This window comes from Gobius niger (genome assembly GCF_951799975.1).
Source record: "Gobius niger genome assembly, chromosome: 10".
Lineage (NCBI taxonomy): Eukaryota > Metazoa > Chordata > Actinopteri > Gobiiformes > Gobiidae > Gobius > Gobius niger.
Window position 1 is genome coordinate 7749397 of NC_136861.1, and position 26413 is coordinate 7775809.

The window sequence follows — 26413 nt, forward strand, 5'->3', positions numbered from 1 at the left end:
CGGTGTGTGGGCTGGAGTTTTCAGTGTAGAAAATGGATTACTGAATGAAAAACAACACTGTTTTTTACCTAGTTTGGAATATTTGTGAATTGGAATCAAGTAACAACATGAATCCATTAATAAAGTAGATTTGAACAACAAACTAGTCACGTTTATGGACTTTTTATTATATTATAATACAATATTGCACAGAATGACAGGGTGTTTCAGTGTAAATCAAAATGAAGTTTGTCGAGTGTCTTCTTTCTCCTTTTTGTCACTGACGCTCGGAGATCTGAAACACAAACACAAGAAATTACTCTCAAATAGCGAAATGTGACTGATTTATTGTAGGCAAATCATCTCAAGCCGTCATCTGTACTTGGAAGTTTAAGAGTTGGAAGTTTTGCCTCTTTCAGTAGAAGATTGATTTGTTTACTCTGTTGTTTATTTTTTGGTGCTCTTTAATTTTCGTACCTGCTCCGTCTCCGTTTCAACATTGACTTCGTGGTGAAAGCAATAAACACCACGACGAAGAATCCAGCCACAGCCGCCAGACCGGTGAAGACGTTCGGTAAGACGTTCACACCTGCAGCACAAGGACAAGGTCGTTGCCGTGGTTACATTTATGCACAATATTCTTTTCACACTAATGCAATAAAGTCCAGTCTGTGTCTTTTAGTCTTAGTCTTTGCTCTTTCAGCTGTAATGTGGGAGAACAACCACTTGATGGCGCCATGAGACTGTATCTTCTGATGAGTGCGGTTCACAGACACTCGATTAAAGTGCATATGACAGGTTTTAATACTTTTGAAAATAAGACGTAGTTAGGTTAATAATATCTTAAAAACAAATGTTACACAAATGAAGTATTTTTTACCTTAATTTGAGTAATGTTGACTTGCTAAATTAAAATATCTCCTAATGTTATTTCAATTATACATAATGTATTATCTAATGTTGTTGTTTTCTTTTTCATATATATACATATACATAAATACTTGTTCTACCTACTTTCCTACTTAAAGTGATAGTCTGTAAGTTTGTAAAGTGAGGAGAGATAGAGTGAAATTTGAAAGTAAACAATCAAATTCCTCTCCTCTTTAAACAGAAAGCCCTTCTGAGTTTGCAAAATGAGGAGATTTTTCAAAAGTTAACGATCAAGCTCCTCCCAGGGTAGGGGGCCCTCTGGTGGCTGACCTGTGTACTGCACACTGGGAGAGAGGACGTCTCGTGGGCAGGAGCTGGTCACTCTGCATAAGTTAACATTATAGGGAACCATGACTCACTAAAGCAGGATGGGGATGAACAGCGCCACAGCGCATTTGTGGAGACATGGTGTAATTGCAGCTCCAGAATCTTAGGAAGACTGTACGTATATCTAGTGTTTGACGCAAGTTTATAAAAAAATGGCTCAGTTCACGGTGACCCTTGCCTGATGGGGGGCCAGGCCTAATGACAAGCTACGCCTCTGACTTCAGGTCTGAATTGCCGTCATGCACGGGCTTAATATAGACTGCAGTTACGCGTAAGACCTGAGGTGGCAGTAGTGAGTATAAAATGACCAACTTGCATCTAGTCTCTTTAAATCAATGGTAAATATTATGTATTGGAAGATAATTTACGTATTTCTAGATTAAACTTGTGTGTACGATCACTCAACCCTCTGTAAATAAGCAAGCATTTCTCCAAGTATGTTTTTATCGAGGAAAGTATTAACAAGCTTCATCTTCCATAATGCACATTTTAAAGGTTCATGATGGAACTTTTCATAAGAAACAACAAACTTGATATTTTAACATGGGGGTTGACATGCTGCCTTTACTTTCAATCACAGCTCCTTCTACAGCGCTCCAGTATCAATTATTTTGCAGGTTTTCCGATCAGCAGCAGGAAAGTAAAGGCGCCATGTTAACTATTGGGTAACTTAATGTTTTTTAGTTTTTTATATATATATATATATATATATATACTAGCTGAGACCCGGCCTTCGGCCGGGCCTCGCTAGTCTCCACATTTGATATTCTGAGATTATGAGTGATTACAAAGAAATGTCCAACCCGTCACACAGTTCAGCTGTAGACCAGTGGTTCCCAAACCATTCCAAAAACTATGGCCACTACAAATGAGTAAAAGAATGAAGGCAAAAAACAATTTCAAACAAACTGCAATTGGAGTGTTTGAGGCACCCGTACTCCTTTCTTATAAACAACAACGACAATATGTTCGCAAAACTCGGAGAACAGGATTCAAGAGACAGTGGGATAATTATGGATAAATATTAGGGGTTCAGCTCTAACGGTTTGGTTCACGGTGCAGGACCCGTGGTTTGGTCCATCACGGTAGTGTGCAATCAAAAAAATAATGAGTAGGTTTTGAACTGAAATAGCCTAATGATTGTTGTTAGACAGTATTTATAACCTTACAATCAAATTGGCAATGCGTTCAAAGCTGCTTTAGAATCAATTGTACCTCTGGGCTCACAATACGTGAAAGCAAAATAGAAAACAAATGGTACAGCAGCAAAGGGGGAAAAAAAGAAAAAAAACTACGCAGTGCAGCTAGGCCATGCGCCCGTTAAGTTGTAGTTTCATTTTCGCTTTGACTCACACGGAGGATAAATCACTTTTACTCACACGGAGGATAAATCAGTCGGAGCAGCGCGTTTGATTAGAGGCTCGTGTTTGAGCAGATTTTGGGCACGCACACACACGCGCACACATACACACACGCCCACACACGCACACATCGCCCTGTTTGGATGCGCGCGCACACATACATACACACACGCACGAACACACACACACGCGCGCACACACACATCGCCCTGCTTGGATGCGCGCACACGCACGGCAGTCAGATCTCGTGCACTCACGTTTTTGTGACAGCGGGTTGTCCTCGGACAGCAGCACCACCAACCACGCACACACTCAGTACTGTCGCCAGGCTTCCTGGTGTTCCCAAACGGTCTCCCATCCCAGTCCTAACCAGGCACTTCCCTGCTTAGCTTCAAAGTCGGTATGGGAAATAAACATGGCGGCGCCCAGGCGGCGGCCATTGAGATAGCGTTTTCTATAATATATATATATATATATATATATATATATATACATACAAAGTTCCACAATGCACCTTTAAGTTAACCTTTCTCAGCAAGTGCATCCCTCTCACCTGACGTCCTGGGTTCCTGGCCTCTGAGCATGTGTCTGGTGAGCTCCAGGTTCCCGTCGTTCTTCTCGGGCTGGATCCCCAGGATGTGGCACATCAGAGGGTAGATGTTGACCGACTCGAACGGCCCCACCTCCAGGCCCCGAGCGAAGGCCGGACCCACGGCTCTGAAGAAGGCCTTCATGTCCATCGCCTCGTTGTCAAAGCCGTGCTCCCCTTTGTGGAACTGCACCGGGAAATACTGAGGAGACACACACGGGTTAGTCCAAAGTGATAGAAAAGGTTTAACTTAGAACAATTATGAACTCAACCTGCTTCATTTAGTTGAACTGATGTTTTTTCTATATAAGGTATACCTTAAATGTACAGTGTGCAACTTTTCATGTGAAAATGAAAACTTGACATGTGAGACCTTTATGTGTGACCCAGTGGCGGTATAGGTGGTTAACGTGGCGCCTTTGCTTCTCATCCCGGTGGCCTCTATGATGCTCCAGGGTCAATTTTATTTCAGGTTTTAAGGTTTTCCAGATGGAATGTATACGTAACCATGGACACGGATCCATTAGCAATGAAAACCTACCAGAAACTACAGCGGGGCGTTTTAAGATCATTTGGTCCTGGAGGGTATAGATACAGATGGCATCTCTGGAATCGCCCATATATGGTCATGTTTGAAAACAGTTAAGGGGGAAAACAATTTGGAGAAAAATCTAAACTTTTTCCTAATTATTCAAAAACTACTTTAACAAATGCTGAATTATGAATATAGTTTTCTACTAAATAAAGATACAAAGACATGGAGAGGAGCAAAGTGGTTCAACAGCCCATAAATACATAAATAACAGAGAATGCTAACATGATGCTACATGTTAGCACCGTGCTAATGCTAATGCTAGGTAGCATCAGGTATGACTGCTGTTTTTCTGCTGTGAATAAACATCCATATGGACCTGATTTTGTATGTGGAAAATAAGCCAGAAAACGTGTGTGAAAAACTGTGTTTCCCAAAAGATTCTATTTTCTCCCTTGGTGAAGCCACGCCCCCTTCTATAATGAGATGCCGTCTGTATCTATTAGAGGCCACCGGGATGGAAAGTAAAGGCATCATGTTAACCACCCATACAGCCGCAGGGTCACTGAAAGGGTAAATACGCACTAATATCCACTCCATAAAAAGTTGCATAATGCACCTTTAAATCTCATATTTGGCGGCCTCTGTCAACATCTTCATGGTCAGGTTATAGGAGAGGTGAGCCCCCCACAACAAAGACACATGTTTCAACGATAAAATATAAGTTATAAAATAAATGATTTGATTGATCAGGTGTGGCTTTAACCATCCCCATACCTGAGAGAAGCTTGATTACTGCTGAACACTACACTTCACTTCACTTCACACTCTACTGCACAATTACAATATTCATTTTCCCAGTACATGCATAACTAGAGGAGTGCGTGTTTGAGGAGAGGCGAGCGCTTTGGAAAAAAAACACAAAGTAACTGTCAAAGATTGAAGTAAAATCAAGCGTTATCTACCTGTGCTTTATAGCCACACTAAGTAACTCATGCCCCTAGAGGCCATAAGCGCCACTGCAGGTGTCGTAGCATGTTGCATTTTTTACTCATTAATTGCCCGTGAGAGTAAATACTACACTGACAGAACGATTGAAATATTTTTTTCGCTCAAACTTGGCTGTAAATACTGTTTAAGTGGCGCTAGCCCGCAGGTAGCTTTGCCCGTTAGCCTGTTAGCTTCTTCTTCGTGATTCCATTAGTGTGTATTGGTGACTCCGACCCGGTGCAGCAAAGTTGCAATTCTGGTTTTCTGGCCAGAGACACCAGGGGGAGATGAAAAACCCCTCCAATCATCCCATTAACACTTGTATTACCCCCAGAGAGTCTACGGAAATGAATTGTTAAGGTAAACAAGTTACATAGTACTGCTTTAATTTTCCTGAAGTGTCCAGAAGTACAAGGTGTTTAGTGCTGAGAGACATTGCCGATGTGAGAAAAGCCGAAATCCAACCACTGCTGAGTATTTGTTGGATGTTTGTTGGTTGGATAAATATTACAGGAAAAGACGATGTGGATCCTACTTTTGGTTATTTCTTAATTATCAATTTATAGAATAATAACTGACACAAGAATCCTTCAAAACAGAAAGCCTCTATATAGAATGTGGTGGTGCCTATACTCAAAGCGACCAGCAGAGGCCGCCACAGACCAGCGAATCGCCCCCTCTCCAGCTGCATGACACAACAAAGGCCTCTCTTTTTTGGTGCCTCATCAAAAGACACCTAACCTCGACTGTGAGACTCAAAGTGGCTCCAAATGAGTGCGTTCAGAGTCGGTCTCCCCGAGTTAGAGCAGATATCCCCCCGACAGAGACAGTCCCTCTGTTACGTAACGCTCTTATCCGGGGGAAACGCGCCAGGATAAGGCCGTAAAGAGTATCACGGAGCGAACATACGAAAGTCAGATAACCAGCTGTGAAGTCTGTCAGGTCAAACTGAGTTTAGATTGGAAAGTTTGGTCGAATGTTTCATGAAAAGTGGGGTGAGAGAGACTTTTTTTTATCTGTGTCCCCACATTCAAGATAAACATGCTCAAATGTAATATTTATTTAACTGATAACTCTTTTTATGTTGCTTTATTCACAAGAAAAACATGATGTGGAGGTTGTTTATGTAGCACTTGGGGTCATTTACAAAGGCGAGTATAAAATATCGTTTTGCAACATATCGCAAACGTCTTTGTTGCGATACGTGTGTCATAGCCATGTATCATAATACTACTGACACTCAACTCAAAGAAGTTATAGAAATACTATACAAATGTTTTTGGCTTAAAGGAGCTATACCTGATTTTTTTTTCTTTTTGTAAGCTAAAATTATTTTGCCCCATAAAAGTATGTTGTAAAAGTAGTCATTTGTGAATAAATCAGCCTGATGTGTGACATTTGTGCCATATTATGATTTGTTGATGTCGTAGTCCCTTTAAAGGCACACTGTGTATATTTTGGACTATACTGTTGCCTTCAGTATAAAACATTCTCCTAATGAAAATGCTGTCACTACAGTGGGTAATCACAGAGTGGGTACGTCTCCATGGAGACGAGCTGGAGACGTACCCACTCCCGCTAAAGTTACAGTCTCACAGTCATGTCTTAGAGCTGAGCCGCTCACAATGAAGACACTTGTATGTTTGTATGAGGTATTTTTCAATGATGAAAATATCTCTCGTAAAATAAAAAATAAATGACGTATCATCCCAGCCCCGTAGTACTCGCAGCATTATCCTCAGGTACTTCTTTACTCTAACCTAGGATATTATTTTGGTCACGGTTTTTTACTTCTATTCGAGTCAAATTATTTCAAAGTCAAGTTACTTTTTTAGCACTCTGTTCATGTTTGGTCTTCCTGCCACTGTGTGGCGCTCTGTGTGTAAACTTGTGCAGTTACCTGCCCTGTATTCACCTTATTCCAGAGGCTCGCGTGGGCGCCGCCATGATTTGTGCCCGCCCCTTTTCTCCTATCTGTTAACATGGGGCTGGAGAAGTCCACGTAAAATCAGCCACTACACGAAAACAAAGCCGTTTTTCGGCCGCACAGAGATACGGTGCAGTGTCAACCTGTTGGTGCAAATGAACATCGGACAATTTACACAAATCAATCGAATAAACATCAGATTTAAGCGGAGAATATTTTCCCTCGTTCTCCGTTTCAATGAACGGGCTTCGCGCTCGACCGGAAGTGTCAGGACAACGGAAGTGACCAAACAATGCAAAAAGTGTAAAAAGTGGGCGGGGCGGAATAAAGGCCTCTTCATGCTCCACAAGACGCGAGAACTTTTTCCGACTATTTGTGGAGCTAGACACGCGTCCGAGAGTGTGTAAAGTGGATTCGCAGCAGAGTCACTCACACATTCTTACTCATTCTCTCATTTACATTAGATTTTGGGACGAAATCGCAATACAGCCAATTTCAGATGGTGAGTTGATTGCAACATGCCCATAACATGGCCATGTGCTATTGTGACTGTTTGGACAATTATTCGATCCCAAAGCAGAATGGTCACCACAACCAATTCACTAAAAAACAAACTAAAACCTGCAAGATTCAAGCTCCTGCCCCCAAAGTTTGAATTCATGCTCGTACTTAAGTGTTGATTTTGACGACATATTCTAGTTTTACTCTTTGTCTTCGCCTTTTTAAATGAAGTCGACTAAATCTACAATATGTATTCAAAAGTGAAATGTGTTCAGTCATATGTAATGATATTCTCTGCTTCATGGAGATTCTCCCACCTGGACAAAAGCACAAACCTGTTCCTTCAGCAGTGAATTTAAATGATATGAGGCTCCATCAAACTGTCACTGCAAATGTAGATGTTTTTAGTCCCTTCTGTTCATTTATGTTCACTTTCTATCGGAAGATTTTAACTTAAATTAACTACTTTTGATTTATTTTGTGTAAAATGTTAGTCTGCAAAAACATTGACTAAAGTTGTGATGAAACGCTTCAGTAAAAGCGGCCTTCATGTTGTTTTCTTCTGACTAACGCACAATGTTCAGGTTTACTGTAAAACTTGTGCAATCTCGGGTTGTTTTGACTTCATAAAAGGTAACTGTGGGTCGGCGCCGGGTCAGGAGAGCGTGGGTTTGTTTATGACACGGTTTATCGCGCCAATAATCTGCTGTTATTTCCCATTATCGGCCCAGCCATCGATCAGGAGATAAAGGCGGATACATCGGACTGTTAGAGGATTATGATAAGTGAATGTGCCATTTCAAAGGTGAAGTCAAGTTCACACGACCCCGGTGTTCGTCTGTGCGGCAAAAAAAATAAATAACACGAATGATAAATATGAGGATAAAGATAGATACAAATGTTTAGATACTTTATTTTTCAAGCATATCAGTTACCATATATACCAAGATATAATAACCAGGGCTGGGCCGTATCGCATATCGTTATCGCGATATCATTTTTTGATATTGTAATTTTTTATATCGTTGTGGACGCGATATCATTTATGAGAACCAGGTGCTTAAAAAGTAAAAGGAATGAAGGATGTAAACTGCTTGAGTAGATCATAATCTTCCCAATAGTCCCAGTAATTTATGTCCATTATCAATTATATCGTCAAATATATTGTCATTGGGACATTTCTTTTTTAAATTGTGATAAAGATGTTGGGCCATATCGCCCTGCGCTAATAAAACAAGGGGAGTCTTTAATTCTTTCTATTGGAGGAGAGTTGGGCCAGTGCCGTGTCCAGACCATTTTTTTCTGGGGTGGCACGTGGTCCGGGGTTTAAAAGCAGTACTGAGTAACTTGTTTACCTTAATAAATCCTTTATTCGTAGTCCCTCTGGGGGTAAGACAAGTGTTAATGGGATGATCGGGGGGTCTTTCATCTCCCCCTGGTGTCTCTATCCAGAAAACCACAATTGCAAGTTGGCTGCCTACGGATCGGAGGTGCAATACACACTAATGGAATTATGAAGAAGAAGCTAACAGGCTAACAGGCAAAGCTAACTGCGGGCTAACGCCACTTAAACAATATTTACAGCCATGTTTGAGTGAGTTAGTAATCCCTTTGTCCTTTCTGTCAGCGTAGTATTTACTCTCACGGACACCTGCAGTGGCGCTTATGGCCTCTAGGGACACGAGTTACGTAGTTCTGCTTTAACAATCGGTGATTAGCCCATGTTAGCACTGCATGACAAAAGGCTTCTTCTGACAGTTTTTGCAGGTGGACGAGGGGTGTGCTCATGAGGAAACACTGCCACAAATATTCTTCTTCATGTTGTTGAGTGGGGGAGCCCCGGGGGTGGCCCGAGAAACGCCCCTGGTTGAGGTCCCAAGTAAAAACCTTCTTGCCCACGGACCCCTGCCAGTCTATTGACGGCCCTGGTAATTATTACGAATTTCCTAAAAAAGATATTTTATTAAAGATGTGTCCAAGTCTGTGGCATTGCATCAATAACACAAACCCTCACCCTAACCCTGCGATGTCAAAAGATCCAGTGATGCATTGACTTTGGTATTGATGAGAGTGTGACCACTGCTCAAAGCCTTCTCCAGCACATCCCAGACCTTCTCTATGGGCTTAAGTCTGGACTGTGTGAGCCCGATGAATCCTGGCATTGTCATCGTGGAATAGGCCCATGTCATCAGGGAAGAAGAAGTCCACTGATGGAATAACCTGGTCATTCAGGATGTTCAGGTCGTCAGCTGAGCTCATTCTTTGGGCTCATAGTGTTTCTGAACCTAGACCTGACCAACAGCCTCAGATCAGAACAGTTAGAAATATACTTAATGTAGATTAAAAGCCAGTTTGAAAACGATACAGTGGATTTCCTCGTGTGTCCTGGTTTCCCCTTCGTCTAAAAACATGTAAAATCCTGTTCTGTTTGTTTCCAGACTTAAAAAACCTCTTCATTCTGTTGATGATAAATGATAAATGTGTAAACATCTTCTGTAAAACTCTCTGTTCTTTTATGTACTTCGATATCTCTCTTTCCACACATCAGACTTGTATTATCGTTATCTCTGAATTACGGCTCGATTAGATTGTGCGAAGTCGAAGGGGTTATTTTCACATTAATGTTACTGAGTCACATTTATCAGGCTTTAAATCTTTATGTCTTTATTTCTCTGTCTAGATCCGGGCAGATGAAGGTGAAGGACGAGTGCAAACTCTGGGCAGAGAATTACACAAGATATACCATAAATCTCAAAATACGCATGTTACTGTCGGTATGTCGACATTTGGATATTATAATAACATTTCCCACCAAGAGGAGATACTTCTAGTTTTAGTAAAGTTTTTATTGAAGGGACAGCGCACAAAGACAGATATGTTCTGCACCAGGTTGTAGCTAAAACGCTGGTTTCCATCTGCAGTCCCTGGTTGCATAAATAATATACAGTAACATGTAATAAGAAACTGTTCATTTTAATGTAGCAAATTTTAGACAGGTAAGACCCTTTATGTCTCTGTATGCGCCCGAATGTTTTTACACTCCATGATTCTGTCTCATATAGAGTATTGTTTAACCACATGGTCACTTGCTGCTGGTACAACAATCAAACCAATAAAACCAAAAAAGCCATGAAAATCTTGGACAAGAAACCGTTCTCCTTTCACCACTGCACTGTCTTAGAGAAGCACCATTTACTCAATTTTGATAGTTTCATTAATTTTAAATATGGTTGCCTTGTATACAAAGTATTGCATGGACTTGCCCCGCCTCCATTGCAGGATTTCATTAAAACAAAGTCTGTTAGTGGGATGGGCACCAGGGCATCAGCTCGAGGAGACTGTGAGGTTCCACACAGGAGAACCTCCTTTGGACAGACTGTGCTGGAATAGTCTCCCTTTATCAGTAAGAGAGACTCCAACTCTGGCCACTTTTAAAGCACGTTTTAAACTGTGGCTAAAGGAAAACCAGGCCTGTGAACACTTTTAGTTGTTATTGCATTTATTGTGATTTGTTGTCACATTTTGTTCATTGTAAATTGTGTATGTGCTGCCTGTCTCGGGACTACAGATGGAAACTAGCATCCCTGCTATAATCTGGCATATTTACAGTGCTCATGTGCAACTGTTCATTAATATGCATTGTCCCTATCAAATAAATAAATAAATAATAAAAGTACAGGTGGGTTCTCGGCCCCGGGGCTTTGGTCGATTCAATAAACGTCGAAACACCACAGGATTTTTGACATTTATGCCCAATTTACAGCAGGAGAATAACCACAGTTCAGTGTGAAAGGTTTGTAAATTGATGATGCCGATATTTATGCATTTTTCCAAATGTCTGGTCTACAATCCAGCATGTTATATATATAAAAAAAATAATGATTTGAGGTGCAAAAACTTGTGACTGATTTTCATCGAGATGTTTCTCAGTTCCCCTGAGGCCAGGCTTCCCGTTGCGGAGGCCTTTAATGGGCATTAGATCGGCCGATATCGGATATTATGCATCGGTTTGAACAATATTATTTCCTCCAAGCAAAATTCAGTGGAGTAAAACTTATTTCATCGGTGAGTCAACTTGACTGGTAAAAGAAAGAAGAAGGGCCTGAATAATTCTAAACTACTACTACTCAAAACAGATACTTTAGGTTTGTAGTACTTCGCAGTAATATCAGCTCTTTGGGACCTTTACACTTAAAGGTGGAAGAACAGATTTATTTCCTCCCCAGATGTGGAGATAAGTCTATATCAGTGCAATGGGTTATAAGCATGCGAGTGTCACGTGACTGAGTGGATAAAGTTAAGGCGTCTTTGTCCAAATAAATAATTAGCTCATGTTTACACGGCGGACGGTGAGTTACTGGTGGACAGTCACAGCATCAGGTTAAAAACACTGCGTCAGGAGCAAGAATTCACTGGAGGAAACTTCAGTGTTTTTGTCTTCAAGCTAACGACTAACATTAAAGGGATATTTCAGAATTTTTGACATACGGCCTCATTTCCTAGTTATCCAGAGTGTTGCTGATTTCTGGAGATATTTTTTTTGTAATTCATGCAGTTCTTATATTTGAAGAGCTTAGTGACGCTAGGCTAGCGCATTTCTATGGTATCAGCTAGCCTGCATTAAAAACAGTCTGACCCGCTCCACAGAGCACCTGAGGCAAATCACTTATAACACCAGACTAACCATATAAATGTCTGTGTCGATAGAATAACTTTTGGAATATAACTGACCTTGCATCACATGAATGATTGCATTTTGAGGGACTATTTTCTAGCAGATCACTCCGCCGCCGCGTAGCTTATACAACCACGAAGCTGATGCTGCTCAAGTTCTTTTAAATGCAAAATGGTTTAAATTACTCGACACAGACATTTATATGGTTAGTCTGGCGTTATAAGTGATTTGCCTCAGGTGCTCTGTGGAGCGGGTCAGACTGTTTTTAATGCAGGCTAGCTGATACCAAAGACATGCGCTAGCCTTGCACTAGCCTAGCGCCACAAAACTCTTCAAATATATGAACTGCATGAATTACAAAAAAAATATCTCCAGCAATCAACAACACTCTGGATAACTAGGAAATGAGGCCCTATGTCAAAAATCCTGATATATCCCTTTAAAGGGACGACACGAAGTTGAAAAATATTAAAACAAAGTATTTTCCTCCCCTACATGTTCCAGCCATGTCCTAATGTGTAGAATGAGCCCAGACCTGTTCACCACAACTGCCTCTAAAATCCAGAAGTGCCGTCATGCACAAGCTTATTATAGAAACTGCAGTTACACGCAAGACCTGAGGTGACAGTAGTGAGCATAAAATAACCAACTTGCATCTAGTCTCTTTAAATAAAATTCAAATAGCAGAAGGATTTTGAAGAAGCCGCTCCAAAAATAACCGGGCTGTCTTTAGTATAAATACTTGGTGTTTTATGATGTTAGCCGTTAGCTTTCCTGCCGTCACATATTTGTATCCAAAGTAATGTTTTTAGTTATTCATTAATTTGTGCAAGACATCGCTAAACCTTAAAGGACGGCACAGTTGAGGTGAGTAGGAGGAACGCACAAGCTCTAAATGAGTTTAAGGTCAAAGGTCGCTCACCCCGTTGATAACGTATCCCGGGTCGGCCCAGAGGACGATGGGAAGGATCCGCTCGTTCTTGCTGAAGTGCATGCGCTCGGGAAGCTCCTCCTTCTTGTACACGTGGAGGTGCGGGTGCGCCCCCTTCAGCGCGTTGTAGACCTTGTCCAGCATCCCCGGCTTGGGCAGGAGCATCCCGCTGGGGCCGTAGTCCACGATGTGAAAGGAGAGGTCCTTGAAGGCGAACCCCGGGATCTTGTACAGCGTGATTTCCTCCACCAGCCCGTTGCGGTACACGGAGCTCATGCCGTGGTCCGCCGTCATGATCATGTTCAGCCGATCTTCCAGGCCGTAGCTTCGGGCCGTTTCCCGCAAGTACCCGACGGCGCGATCCACCTGCTTCACCATCTCGCGGATTTCCGGCGACTCGGGCCCGTAGCGATGCCCCGTGCCGTCCGGTTCGCCGAAATACATGGAGATGAAGTCCAGGTCCTTGTCGCGGAACCAGCTCATGACTTTCTCGGTGTTTTGGCGCCACAGCGTTTCGTTTTTGTAGTTGTACAGGATCGGCTCCACCTCCGTCACCAGCGCCCTTTCGCCGTCGTAGGTGGAGGCGGTGCCGGGGAAGTGCAGGGAGCCGGCTTTGAGGCCCTGGGAAACGGAAGAAAAGGAAGAGTGAGGAAATGAAGACAGAGTGAGGGACAGAGGGAACCTGATAGATTTACTTTTTAGAGCTTTTTTACCACATTACAATGTTCTTTCATCAGAATCTTACCTGGAGCTGTGTTCGACCGACTCGCACGTTGTTCACTAATCTTTGCATCTTCACAAGTGGCAATTTGTAGCACACCTCACCTGCTAAGCTTAACCTCTTAACCCCCGCCTTAACCGAGCACATTTTCTCCAGCTTGGCTTTACCCAAATCGAAACATTTCTTGAACAAAGTGTCAAAGTAGCGACAAAAAGTTGAGACAAAAAGTTGAGACAAAAAGTGACAGAAAATCTGGTGACGAAAAAGTGAGGAAAAAAGTGAGACAAATTTGACATCAAGGGGCCAAAAAATATGGTGGAAAAGTAAAAAAAAAAAAGTGACAAAAATGTGACAAAAAAGTGACAAAAATATGGTAAAAATATGATGAAAAAGTGATTAAAAAAGTGACAAAAATGTGGCAAAAAAAGTGATAAAAATGTGACAAAAATGTTGCGAAAGTGACAAAAATCTGTGAAAATGTGGCTAAAATGTTTCAAAAAGGCATCAAAAGAGTAGCAGAAAAGTGACAATAAGGAGAAGATAAAGTGACAATAAAAGTGTCAAAAATGGGACCAAAAAATACAAAAAAAGGGACAAAAAGTTAGTAAAAAGTGACAAAAAATATGGTGAAAATGTGAGAAAAAAGTGAGAAAAATGTGAGAAAAAGTGACAAAAATGTGACAAAAATGCATCAAAAGAGTAGCAGAAAAGTGTCAAAATGGAGAAGATAAAGTCACGAAAAAGTGACAAAAATGTGACCAAATGCAATTCAAATAAAAAGTCAAAAAGTGACACCAATGAGAAAATCATCCGATGAGATTTGTAGATTTGGATAAAGCTGAACTGGAGAAAACGCTCTTGGTTAAGGCTGGGGTTCAGAGGTTAATCCTTTCATCTCACCTCGGTCTATTCTACCTCCCCTTTTTTCTCTCTTTTGTTGGGCAGCAAAGTGACATCAAGGGGCCAAAAAATATGGTGAAAAAGTGACAAAAATCTGAGTAAAAAGTGCCAAAAATATGGTGAAAAAGTTAGAAAAAAAAGTGACAAAAATGTGACAAAAAAGTGACAAAAATATGGTAAAAATTTGATGAAAAAGTGATTAAAAAAGTGACAAAAATGTGGCAAAAAAGTGATAAAAAAGTGACAAAAATGTGGCAAAAAAGTGATAAAAATGTGACAAAAATGTGGCGAAAGTGACAAAAATCTGTGAAAATGTGGCTAAAATGTGACAAAAAGGCATCAAAAGAGTAGCAGAAAAGTGAAAATAAGGAGAAGATAAAGTGACGAAAAAAAGTGACAAAAATCTGGCACAAATGTAATGAAAAAGTGACAATAAAAGGGACAAAAATGTGACCAAAAAATACAAAAAAAGGGACAAAAAGTTAGTAAAAAGTGACAAAAAATATGTGAGAAAAAAGTGAGAAAAAGTGACAAAAATTTGATGAAAAAGTGACAAAAATATGGCCAAAAAAGTGATAAAGATGTGACAATAATCTGGCAAAAGTGACAAAAATCTGTGAAAATGTGACGAAAATGCATCAAAAGAGTAGCAGAAAAGTGTCAAAATGGAGAAGATAACACTGGACAAAAAGACCTAAAATCCGGGAAGATTTAACCCAGTATATGTCCGTATTTGTCAAAGATCCGGAGAATATCCGGAGATATGCAAACCGTATCTTCGACGTATGCAAATTCGGATCTTCCCGGATCGGGACCACTTTTGTATCCGGGAATATCCGAACTCCGGATATTTATCCCTGAAATATACGGAGATATCCGGAAGCCAGTATATGTCCGTATTTGTCAAAGATCCGGAGAATATCCGGAGATATGCAAGCCGTATCTTCGAGGTATGCAAATTTCGGATCTTCCCGGATCGGGACCACTTTTGTATCCGGGAATATCCGAACTCCGGATATTTATCCCTGAAATATACGGATATCCGGATCCCGTATTCTCAAAAGATTCATCACGGATCTCCCCGCATATTTTCTGTATCTTCTTAAGATCGACGGATATTATCCCTCTTGTATACGGAAACCGAATCTCCGACAGATCCATTTCGGATCCCCTTGCATATTATTTGTATCTTTTGGAGATCTCCGGATTTTTATCCCTCTGGTACACCAAAATATCCTGAACCCAAATCCTTAACAGGTCCCATCTGTGATCTCACTTAAGATCTCGTTTGATATAGTTGGAACTTACTGCATATTTCACAGATATGACAAAATGCCTGTGCATCTTACAGTATATTTAAGTGAAGATACCATATTTCAGGAATCTCTAATTTATTAACCATGTCACATTTTGGAAATGTCAAACATTCAAAACATATCAGGGAAAAAAAGCTTGCTTTTACATAATACACTTGCCTGCAAAGCACATTCTCTCTCCAAACTGAAATCAGATAATCAATGAAACTTTTCACATATGAACCATAAAAACATTTCCAATAACCTTTCAAACTGTCCTGTTTGGAGAGAAGGGATATGACTTGAAGCAGTGTGGAAGTGCCACAACTAAACTAGATTTAATCTTGGACTAATGACAGATAAAAACATGTACAATAGGCGAATCCTCCAGCCAGACTTGGATCCACATCTGGAGATTGGTCCCTGGGGGGCGGTCCTGCCGTCACTCACTGCTCCTGGCGGGTTGTCCCAGCAGCATCAAAGGATGGGTCAAATGCCAAGGACACTTTTCTTTGTATAGTTGATGTATAATGACAAATAAAGCGCCTTAATCTTAAACTGTACCAGGACTAGACCTGGACTGAACCAAGAATTGAAACAGTACAAAAGTAATACTTCTCGATTAGGGCGGCACAATTGTATATTAATATCAATAACATTCTTTTAGACTTGTGTTGTAATTATCAATCTTTAAGATTCAAGATTCAGATGAGACTCACTTTGACGTCACATTTTACACATAAAAGTGAAAAATTCACATGCATTCTAGAACATGAGGACAGATTTAGTTTGGAATGACCTAAGAATTGCAGTCATTTCCAATTTGCTTTGAAAACAATTAACTGTGCAGCCCTATGCGACACGTGGGACAAATATTTTTTCATTCGCCAAGGAAAAATAAAAAGAGAGCTTCCAAGGTTACTGTGTTCTGTGAGGGAAGTCGCAACATCATGACCACACAGGCTGGACCGTCCGCCCTGTCCGACTGTTTCATGACATTACACAGTTGTGAGGCTGGGTGTCTCTTTGGGTTTCACTGGTGTCCTCTTCAGAAAAACAGCAGGCAGAGGAGCCCCATCAGCCAGTGGCCTCCACTTTCACAGGATTCAGGTGCTTTAAGAAAAAAAAAAACATAAATATGTTATGTTTATATACAGTAAATCAGCATCAAATACTTTTTGCACAAAGCCCTACATGCATGTAAGGATAGCTTTTGTTTGCTTACTTAATTTGAAATGCGTTTAGCTTACCTGTTTGTCTTGGCATGAAGATGGCCTTAAATTATGGTCTATTGCGCTCATAAGGGTTGCATGTTCCTGAAAAAAAAAGCAAGGCAATGTCACTAAGGAGTGCTTAAAAAAAACAAAAAAGTATCTTGAAGGAAGCGAATGATAAAATAAGCAGTTAAATGAATACAGACTGTAGGTCAAACCTAGTATTAATGGAGACAAACCTCAGTGTTTATCTTGGAAATCTGATTCAATGTTTTCGCCCCCATGTCTGAATGAGTAGTTATGCAGAACCAAGGCTTTAACAAAAGGTAAAGAATCAAATCTAATCTCCTAGCAAACAGTTCACAACTCACACAAATGTTCCTTCACCAGGCTGTGGTTCACAGAGAAAGTCACGTTGGCTCTGCGCTGTCCGTTTCTCCAGCTCAGTCCTCCCTCTGTGTCTCCAGTGTCCTCGTCTGCAGCTTCTCACTGTTCATGTGCAGCACTGCAGGTGACAAAACTGAGTTTCATTTGGCCAACCTAGTATGTAAAACCGCAGTGTAGGAGAGGCTTTCCTGTACTTACCTTATTTGTGGGCCTCAGATTGTGGGCTTCCTCCTCTTCAGGTTACTCAATGTGGCCTCTCGGGGTGTGTGAGCCACTGTTGAGAAGAAGCCAATCACTGAGCATCCAAGAGGCTCTGTGCACACAAGCGACACATCAGCCGCTGGTTTTCCACTCGTTATTTTCCTATCGAAGATTAGTACAATAAATATTTCAAAATGGATGGATGTAACACAACTTCACTGGAGGATAATGTGTGTAGAGAACATTTTTTCTGACATTTCTTTTAATTGAACATTAACTTTCAGTATTCTCATCCAACACATTTCCAGTGCTTGCAGCCTGCCACATGTGTTCAATACACTGCTAATCTTTCATAAGAAAAGGATGTTTATGTACTATATATGGTAAATACATTACTTTGTAAAAAGTGTTGAAAATCACCTCTGTCTTCTCCCTCAACTGCCACACCACTTCCTGTCTGCCAGTACCCTGTTAAAAGACAAATATGGTGAAGTTGTGGCTCATTAGACAGATAAATAGTATTTTGCATAGGGGAAAGGAAATCATTTTTGTACAGCACTTTTCACAGAACACACCCAAAGCCCTACGTAAGGGACACAAGCTTCCAATTATTGCCAACGTACCCTCTCACCACCACCGTCAACTTACTCAAGCTGCCATATATTTCCGCATGGTCTTCCATCGTGGTACAATCCCGCCCAAGCTGTTCAGCCTCTGACACCTGACTCGAACAGGCATTGTCAAAGTGGCATGGCCTGTAAATAAGAATAATCATTACATTCTAAAATCACAACAAACAAGATAAAAAACTAAAGGCAGATGATACAAACATCTGTTGGGACATTAATACTTTTTCCCTCCCAATGCTCGGCCTTAAAGGCCAGAAAGGCTGATTTAAAACAGTATGACAAAAATATGATTGAACTTACTGTCCTAAATGGTCACATTTACACAGCGCCTTTCTACCTACATTAGCACTAAAAGCGCTTTATATCAAGGAATCTCACCCATTCACATTCATACACCTGTGTATGCAGACACTGGAGGCAAGGTGGAGGAAGTGTTTTGCCCAACGACACAATGACAGTGCGCACCTGTCCGAATGGATCTAAACACATAAAACAAAACAGGCTGATACAGTATATAACAACCCTTTAGTTTTCTTTTTCATTTTTTTTACTTGCCTCAAATTGACATCCACCCTGGTCCTCATCCACGTGTGGACAGCATTCAGATCCATCCAAAACTTTTGTGGCAAAGCAAATATGGACATTATTAATAGTAAAAGCATAGTAAATGATTACAAGATGCAAACGAGATTGAATGCAGCATGAAAGTGCAATATTTTTGGCACTTAGCAAATAAGGTAAGAAAATAATGAGTAATACTTATTTTTACCAGGTTTGTGCTGGCTTGACACACACAGTCTGTCTCAGAGACACACACTTAAAGTTTAGTCTTTTAGGCTTTAAAAATAAAACAGCGCCAAGCAGTGTAAATATTAAACTTTTTGGTGCAAGGCATTAATGTCTAGCACCAAATGCATTATTAATATTATCATGTTGTTTTGTAAATGACACGACTCAGTCCAATTTATTAAAATAGAAGGCTATGCAGCACAATTTAGTGGCAAACTAATTTTAACTATAACCAAAAAATAACGGTTGGCTTATCTTTAGCTCATTTATTAGACTTGTATTTTGTAACCTAGGGACAGTAGAAAATAATGTGAGTGTTTTGTCGGATTACTAGCGACACAGTGCCAATATCCTCAGTGAAGTAAAATACTTACGTAAATGCCAGACATCGGTCGTTAGATAAAGCTAGCCATTAGCACAAGTATGCTAACTTAGCATGCTAGCTATCTAACGGTTCTCGGCGCGGAGTTCTAGTCCCAAGGATCCAGTTTTGGTTTTTGGTTTGCTTCGACTTCTCCCACCCGAGGCTTAGTCGATGTTGTGTCCATTTCACTATGCTGGGTCCAAGTCCGAAGAGAACGTACATTAGGAAGAACATTTTCTCTCTCCGTGTCTCCGGAGCTAGCACCGCTCCCCGCTCTGGCCGCACCACAGACTGTACAGCGCGAGCGCCCGTCTCTGTTCCTCCCGCCCACAACAGGTGCACGAGCCAATCGGCTTTCGCGCCACAACTATTTCAAAATAATCTAGCTCCCTGATTGGTTCTTATTTTTCGGTTGAATGTAGTTATTTTCCGGTATGTTGAAGCATAATCGTAATTTTGAGTGTGTTTTCAACTTTAGACGCCATCACCAATGCAAGGATAAATATTCGCTTCTTTTAGTAGAAGAAACTTGTGACGCGCATCAAGGTCTCAATGGCACAGTAGACAGTGCGCGTGCATGTGCCCCCTCCTCCACCGCACCACCCATTAGAGTGAACCTGGCCTCCCATCATACTCAAATTTAAATGAAAAATATGTCAATCGTTTGTGCTGTTTTGCGCTGTAAAAATCTTTGTTTGTGCTGTTAGGGTTTTTGAGATATTAATGATTGTTTTATTGGTCAGATCTGAGGTCACCCTGCTTGTTATAAAGCTCCAAAACAGGAAAAAATGGTGTCACTGCTTCCTCTACATCTGTGCTGTTTTGTGCTGTAAAGATTTCCAGTTGTACGGGTTTGGTTTTTAAACTATTACAAACTTTAGAGTCTTAAGGCGTTCACCCTCGTCCTCTGAGGCGCGCGCATGTGTCAGAGGCGCACGGCAACGCACACTGCATGCAAAAATCATCAATATCTCAAAAACGATAACAGCACAAACGAAGATTTTTACAGCACAAACGATTAAATATTTTTCATTTAAATTTCAGTATGATGGGGGGCCAGGTTCACTCTAATCCACCTCCTGATTAAAGTTTTAGGCCATGTCACTCTCATATCTACAAATATGATTGAACATGTACCAAGATTGAACCTGCGAGAATCCAGTATGGATATTTTTCCGGATTTGTCGCGGATAGTCATATCTCACAGATCCAGAGAGATGCACCACTGGATCTGTACAGTAACATTAACAAGCTCATAAAGTGAGGTTTTATGTTGTCTAAATATCTCCAAAATACTGCCCGTACATATGTAAAGATTATTTAATGAAATATTGCCAAATAAAGAAATACTGACATTTTAAATTCTCAGATCCGGAAAGATAATTATATGCATATGTCAGGATCTGTGACGGATCAGATCCTCCCGGATTTTCCAGGATACTTTCCGGATATCTGACAGATCCATGAACTAGGATCTTACTATATCTTCCCGGATTTTAGGGCTTTTTGTCCAGTGTAAAGTCACGAAAAAGTGACAAAAATGTGAGACAAATGTGACCAAATGCAATTCAAATAAAAAGTCAAAAAGTGACACCAATGAGAAAATCATCCGATGAGATTTGTAGATTTGGATAAAGCTGAACTGGAGAAAACGCTCTTGGTTAAGGCTGGGGTTCAGAGGTTAATCCTTTCATCTCACCTCGGTCTATTCTACCTCCCCTTTTTTCTCTCTTTTGTTGGGCAGCGAAGTGCAGCCAGAGGAGACGAATGGGCGATGGTTTATGGAGAGATCGCTTGGACAATCAGGAAGTGGAACTACTCCATATTTTGTCTAAGCCGTTTCAGACCATTATTCTATTTTGTGGAGTCTGTACCTGTCTCTGGGCTGTGATCCAGATGGGCAGAGAACCGTTGTCCCACCAGTCGTTCTTGAACTGGGTCTGGTAGTACGGCAGCGTCTCCGAGGAGGACGTGTTGAACCACATGTTGTGAATCACTCCATGGTTCTCCACGTACAGACCTGGAGAACAACAAAATGAGATTCAGGGAAGGGGGGAATTCAGATATTTTATTTGTTTGTGTGAAATTCTGGGGTTCTTTGGGCTTCAACGTCCAATAAATCAGTCTGGGGATTAGATATCAACAAAGCCGTGAAGTAAAACCTGAGGAAGGACTTCAAGAATGGACTGAAGCTCATTTCTTCTTTGAATTAAACGCTGATTTTGCCCGAGCCCTGAAGTATTAGAGCGACCTCCACTCACTCCCCTCGCTCTATCGTGTGTCTAATTTGTCACTTACAAAACGAACGTCGGCCTCAGCAGCAGAATTGGTCCCCGGTCCTTCCGCAGAGAATCGCAAAAATTTTGATTAACTTCGTGGTTGACGTTTTGTGGACGAGGTCTCGCCCCTGAACTCCGGAGATTAGCAGAATTCAATTTCAAGGAAGTTTACTTTCCCTGAGCCAGCGCTGGTGATTTCGGTCAAAAATGTGAAATTTGTTCCTGAACATTTTTATTCCAACAAATAATAGTCAAGGCCCTAAAAATAACCGGCGACCGGTTGGGCACATCTCTCGGAAAATAACACTTTCTTATAAAGACATAATATTTCATTATGAGAGGCACGGTGGCACAGTGGTCAGAGCTAGAAGGTCCCGGGTTCGATTCCCACGTGGATGAGGCCTTTCTGTGTTTCCTCCAGGTACTCCATTTCCCCTACCACTAAAAATATGTACAATAGGCAGTATTTATAGGTATAGGTATTTCCTGTGTTCATAGATGTGAGCCACACATGTGTTTATCGTGTTGAAGCTATCGACAGTTGCTATCAGGTAGCATGCTAACGTCTTGAGCAGCTTAAACACTGACTCAGACTCTTTTGACATGACAAACTGTAAAAAATATAGAGAAAGGTTTTCTGTTTCCTCTTTGATGTCTTAATTTGTCTAAGGAGTGAAGCAGATCTATAGTAAATCCTGCTTTGCCGTTTATATCACATAAACGTGCGTCTCTGGGGCCGTGTTTTTACTCTTTTCTTCTTGAGAAATAATTACAAGTACATAAAATGCCACTGTCAATCAGTTGTCTTTCATTTTCATCCTGAGTAGAGATATTGTTACAAGTTGTAGTACTGCATTATGCTACTTCGGTATTCAAAATGGCCGCCGGAACTATGTGTGATGTCATGTATACTTGGATCGTGTAACTAACTGTATTTAAATAGGGAAAACGTGGAAGAGCTTGGTCGCTTCTAACTTCACCCCCGTTTTTCCCCATAGAGGAGAGGGAGGAGAGGCTAAATGCTAACAACATCACGCGTAAAGACCAAACAGGTACACATCAACTTGTCTAAGCTCAAGTAAGAACGTATCTCAGTATGTAAAAACGGTGGCCTGTCCCTTTAACGTGCACTGTCCTGACCAAATAAAACAAATAAATAAATAAGAGGCAGCTAAAATAATCAAAACATTCAGTGACCGTTTGAAAGTGCCTCACATCATTTAAATCCACTGCCAAAGGAACAGCTCTGAGCTTTGTTTCCATGTTGAGAAAAAACATGAAGCAGGGTCAGGGTCAGGGGTAATGCACGACGAGGTTTCCATTATCAGAAATACGTTATAAAACAACTATCAATATTTCTGAAGCTCAACAGAGAGTTACTGAATCTACTTATTTCTCAGACTCACTAGCCAAAAATGCTGCACCAACTGCTAAAAAGTAATATTTACTAAAGTCGGTACTTCCGGGGTTAGCATTTATCTCCGCTAACCCGGATGTACTGATTTTGGTAAATATTACTTTTATAGCAGTAGGTTCAGCTTTTTCGGCTAATGAGTCTGAGAAATAAGTAGGTTCAGTAACTCTCTGTTGAGTTTTAGAAATATTGATTGTGGTATTAAAGCGTAGTTTCTCGCATATCTGCAAACCTGGAAGTAGAGCTGTGACGTCACCACTAAACAAACGTATAGAACATGATTTACCTGTACTTTACTGTTGCCGGACTAGGTGTACATTATCACTTTTAACGGACACCCTCCAGCCAATCAGAATCTAGTATTGACCCAGACTATGGTATAACTTTGACTACAGGGCTGCCAACTCTCACGCTTTCACCGTGAGACACACGCATTTGAGTGCCTTCACACGCTCTCACGCCACTCTTCTCATATCACACGCTCAACTAAAAATCATCCCTGACTTTTTGCAGTGAGCAGCTCCAGACGCTTTATTTTGTCTGTGTGCCTGTACGGCTCCTCTGGCGTGTGTTTGTGTGTCTGTCGGCGGTGATAGTGATGTGATATGAACGGGTTCGCGGAGGTGAACGGCTCATTTTTTGTACAGTATTATTCGAATGCACGACGCGCGGGACGTGAGCGCCCCCGAACGCTCCCGGGCCATGAGGAGAAAAAGGTGCGTGTGTTCCGCATGTGACGAGGCGGCTACAGGAGCCCCGACACTCACATCCTCCACCTGTTCGCTCAGCTCACTCCACTCCTCCACGCCTACTGCCTCCTCCTCCGCCCCGGTCACCTCTGCCGCCGCTGCTGCCCCACGAGGAGCTCAAAGTGAGCACGCATAAGGCAACGAATTTGAGAAATAAAAGTCCTAATGAAATAATAAACAACGGTTACAGCAGAGATCGCATTGAACCTAGACCTCTTTTACTTCAGTTTTTTTCCCCCTCTTGTGCGAGGGAGAGATAGGCAGAGAAAAAGTAGTTCATTCAAAGTTTAATCATCAAACATGCTCTAACATACTGCAAAATACAGGGATCGATTTTTCATATTTTCTAAAGCTTGTGCTGCTTTTTGTTGGTAATAATTGGAATGAGTGACTCAGAGAAACAGGGATATTGTGTCATTGTACCTTTTGGCAATGCTGTAACGATGAAGGGGGCCTCTGGGCATTTGCTGAGAGGCCCCAATTTGAAAGGGGCCCAGAAATATAATTCTTTAACACCAGTAAATAGACCAGCTAAAATTATTATTTATGATCTAAAATGCACCAGATTGCAGGAAATCATATCTGAATTCTAAAACATTTCTTAAACTTAATACGATTACGAGACACCGTCGCCATGAAAAGGGCCACCCAGCTCTGGACCGACCAAAGTCTCACTCCAAAGTTTGGTGAAAAGTTGGCAGCCCTGTGACTAAAATGACATGACATTTTGTGAAAAGACTAAAAATAAATTAAAATATGTGATGAAAAATGAACACAGCCCAGCAAAAATGTGCTTTTGCTTGTGCTCAGTCAGTCGGGCTTAACAAATAAAAAAGTATAATGCATTTATTGCAGTCAGACGGACCTGGGCTTGGGACACTAAAAATAACAATGCTGACTAAGTGAATGTTGTGGCTGTAAAGACGAGGTGAGACCTGAGCCTTTTATAATCACATTGTATAGCCACATCTGCACAAAGTTACAGATCAGAGCTTTCAATCAGCTTCATTGTAATTGAAATAACAGCATTTCATTGAAGCATTGCATCATAGTATGTTGCTGAAAGCGCATAAATGATCCCATTAATAAGTACCCACAGTGTAAACATGGCACACACATATGTTTACACAGTGAATTGAACGATTATTGAGCTTTTAAATGAAAGCCGTGAGGGATCTGAGTCTGGGGCAATAAAGGTGGAGAAAATATGATGTGGGGTCTCCATGTTTTTATGATCATATGTGTGTGTGTTCTTGTAATTACAACATTGTGAGGACCAGTTTGAGTTTTTAACCAACAGAGTGAGGACATTTTTGTAAAGTGAGGACATTTTGAGTGGTTCTCACTTCTTTGAAAAACTGTTTGAGATGTGGTAAAGGCCTAAACCTGATTTATTGATTACAAAAAATGGAAGATGAAACCACTCATTTAACACATTGAGGCTGCACTGTTTTTGGGATGTAGCTGTTTAGTGCCAACAATCCAGACCGTGTTTCATGATATTTGTAGCACCATATTCTGTGTTATACCTATGAACACAGGCTATGGCTCGTATGAAAGACAAGACTCTAAGCTCTCCGTAGGTTCCTGAGAAATCTTAAGCTAAACAGTGGCTAATTTGAACAAAATCACTGCTTTTTTTCTAGATTCGGAGATAATTAGTGTTTTATGCAACACTTTCCTTTCTGATTAACTCCTCTATCCTCTCTGGACGGGCACTAGCATTATGGGAAGAGGCAAATGCCTAAATATATTCGTTTCAAGTCAATTTTCAACAACAACATTGTTGACACAGCTTGGTTCTCGGATTGAAGACTTTAACAGGATGTTTCTCAGCCGTCCTTGGACCGATTTTGACCATTTAAAAACTCAGAGAAACGTTAAAATCTCAACTGTTTCGAACTCTACATGGGAAGCCGCTCTGCTTTGTCAAATGTGCTCCAGAGAGCGAGAGAGAAATGTTGGGTTTACAGCAGTTCGCTACGCAACACCACGCCTCCGTGGACTAGAAAACAAAAAAAAGAAAGAAACACAATAAAATATATAAAATGTCCAGATCTTGACACTTCATAAGTTTTTGATTGTCATTTATTTCACTTCTGTTCAACATAGAGCTGCCAAAATCACACATAAGGTGTATTAGAGTGTCTCGTTTAAATATTTAGTAATTTCCGTTGTTAGCTGTGGTCGAAATTAAATCCTAACTTTCCTCACTTATTTGTAGCATCCCAATTCTTCACAAGACTTTGTAGTCACGCTCTACAACTTGCAGGGTCATGTTTTAGGGTCACTTTCACCTGAATGCTAGAAAACTTGCCTGATTCTGATGATATTGATGCAAATGATTTAGACTTAGATACACAGTGTTTCTAAACTGCTTTTACATTGCAAGTAATTTTAGCTCAAAAGTTGTTCATTGGCCTGTTTTCTGGTATGGACACACACGTTTGGAAGTGATGCATAGACTTTTGGCGTCCGTGCTCTGATTACCTGTGAGCAGCGTGAAGTGGGACGGGCTGGTGATGGTGAGATACGGCGGCGTCACGAACTGGGCCTTCACCCCGTCTTTGGCCATCTGGTCCAGGTTCGGCGTGTCCACATCGCGGTCGTAGTCCCACCGAAAGCCGTCGAACGAAATCAGCAGCAGCTTCGGCTTCTGATTCTGCCTGCTCACCGGCGACGCCAGCGCCACCGCCGCCCAGAGGAGACACAGAACACCACGATTCAGG

General features: G+C 41.1%; 1 protein-coding gene across 1 annotated transcript; it reads right to left on the reverse strand.

Annotated features, from left to right (window-relative positions):
- Nucleotides 1-209: 209 nt before the first annotated feature.
- Nucleotides 210-26327, reverse strand: LOC306968983 (ectonucleotide pyrophosphatase/phosphodiesterase family member 7-like). The gene is made up of 6 exons (XM_079564587.1): nucleotides 26175-26327; nucleotides 21117-21262; nucleotides 12734-13363; nucleotides 3151-3388; nucleotides 457-568; nucleotides 210-274 (listed from the first exon to the last, which is right to left on the reverse strand). Exons 1-6 carry the CDS (start codon nucleotides 26257-26259, stop codon nucleotides 217-219), a joined length of 1269 nt encoding a protein of 422 aa, XP_079420713.1. The 5' UTR covers nucleotides 26260-26327; the 3' UTR covers nucleotides 210-216.
- Between the last annotated feature and the right edge of the window lie 86 nt (nucleotides 26328-26413).

Bases quoted from the DNA above. Each gene is read 5' to 3' on its own strand.
- LOC306968983 (XM_079564587.1), bottom strand. From the start codon at position 26,259: ATGGCCAAAGACGGGGTGAAGGCCCAGTTCGTGACGCCGCCGTATCTC. The intron at 3,389-12,733 runs GTGAGCGACCTT...GTGTCTCCTCAG, and splicing joins CGGGATACGTTATCAACGGG to TATTTCCCGGTGCAGTTCCA. The intron at 275-456 runs GTACGAAAATTA...TTTGTGTTTCAG, and splicing joins TTGAAACGGAGACGGAGCAG to ATCTCCGAGCGTCAGTGACA.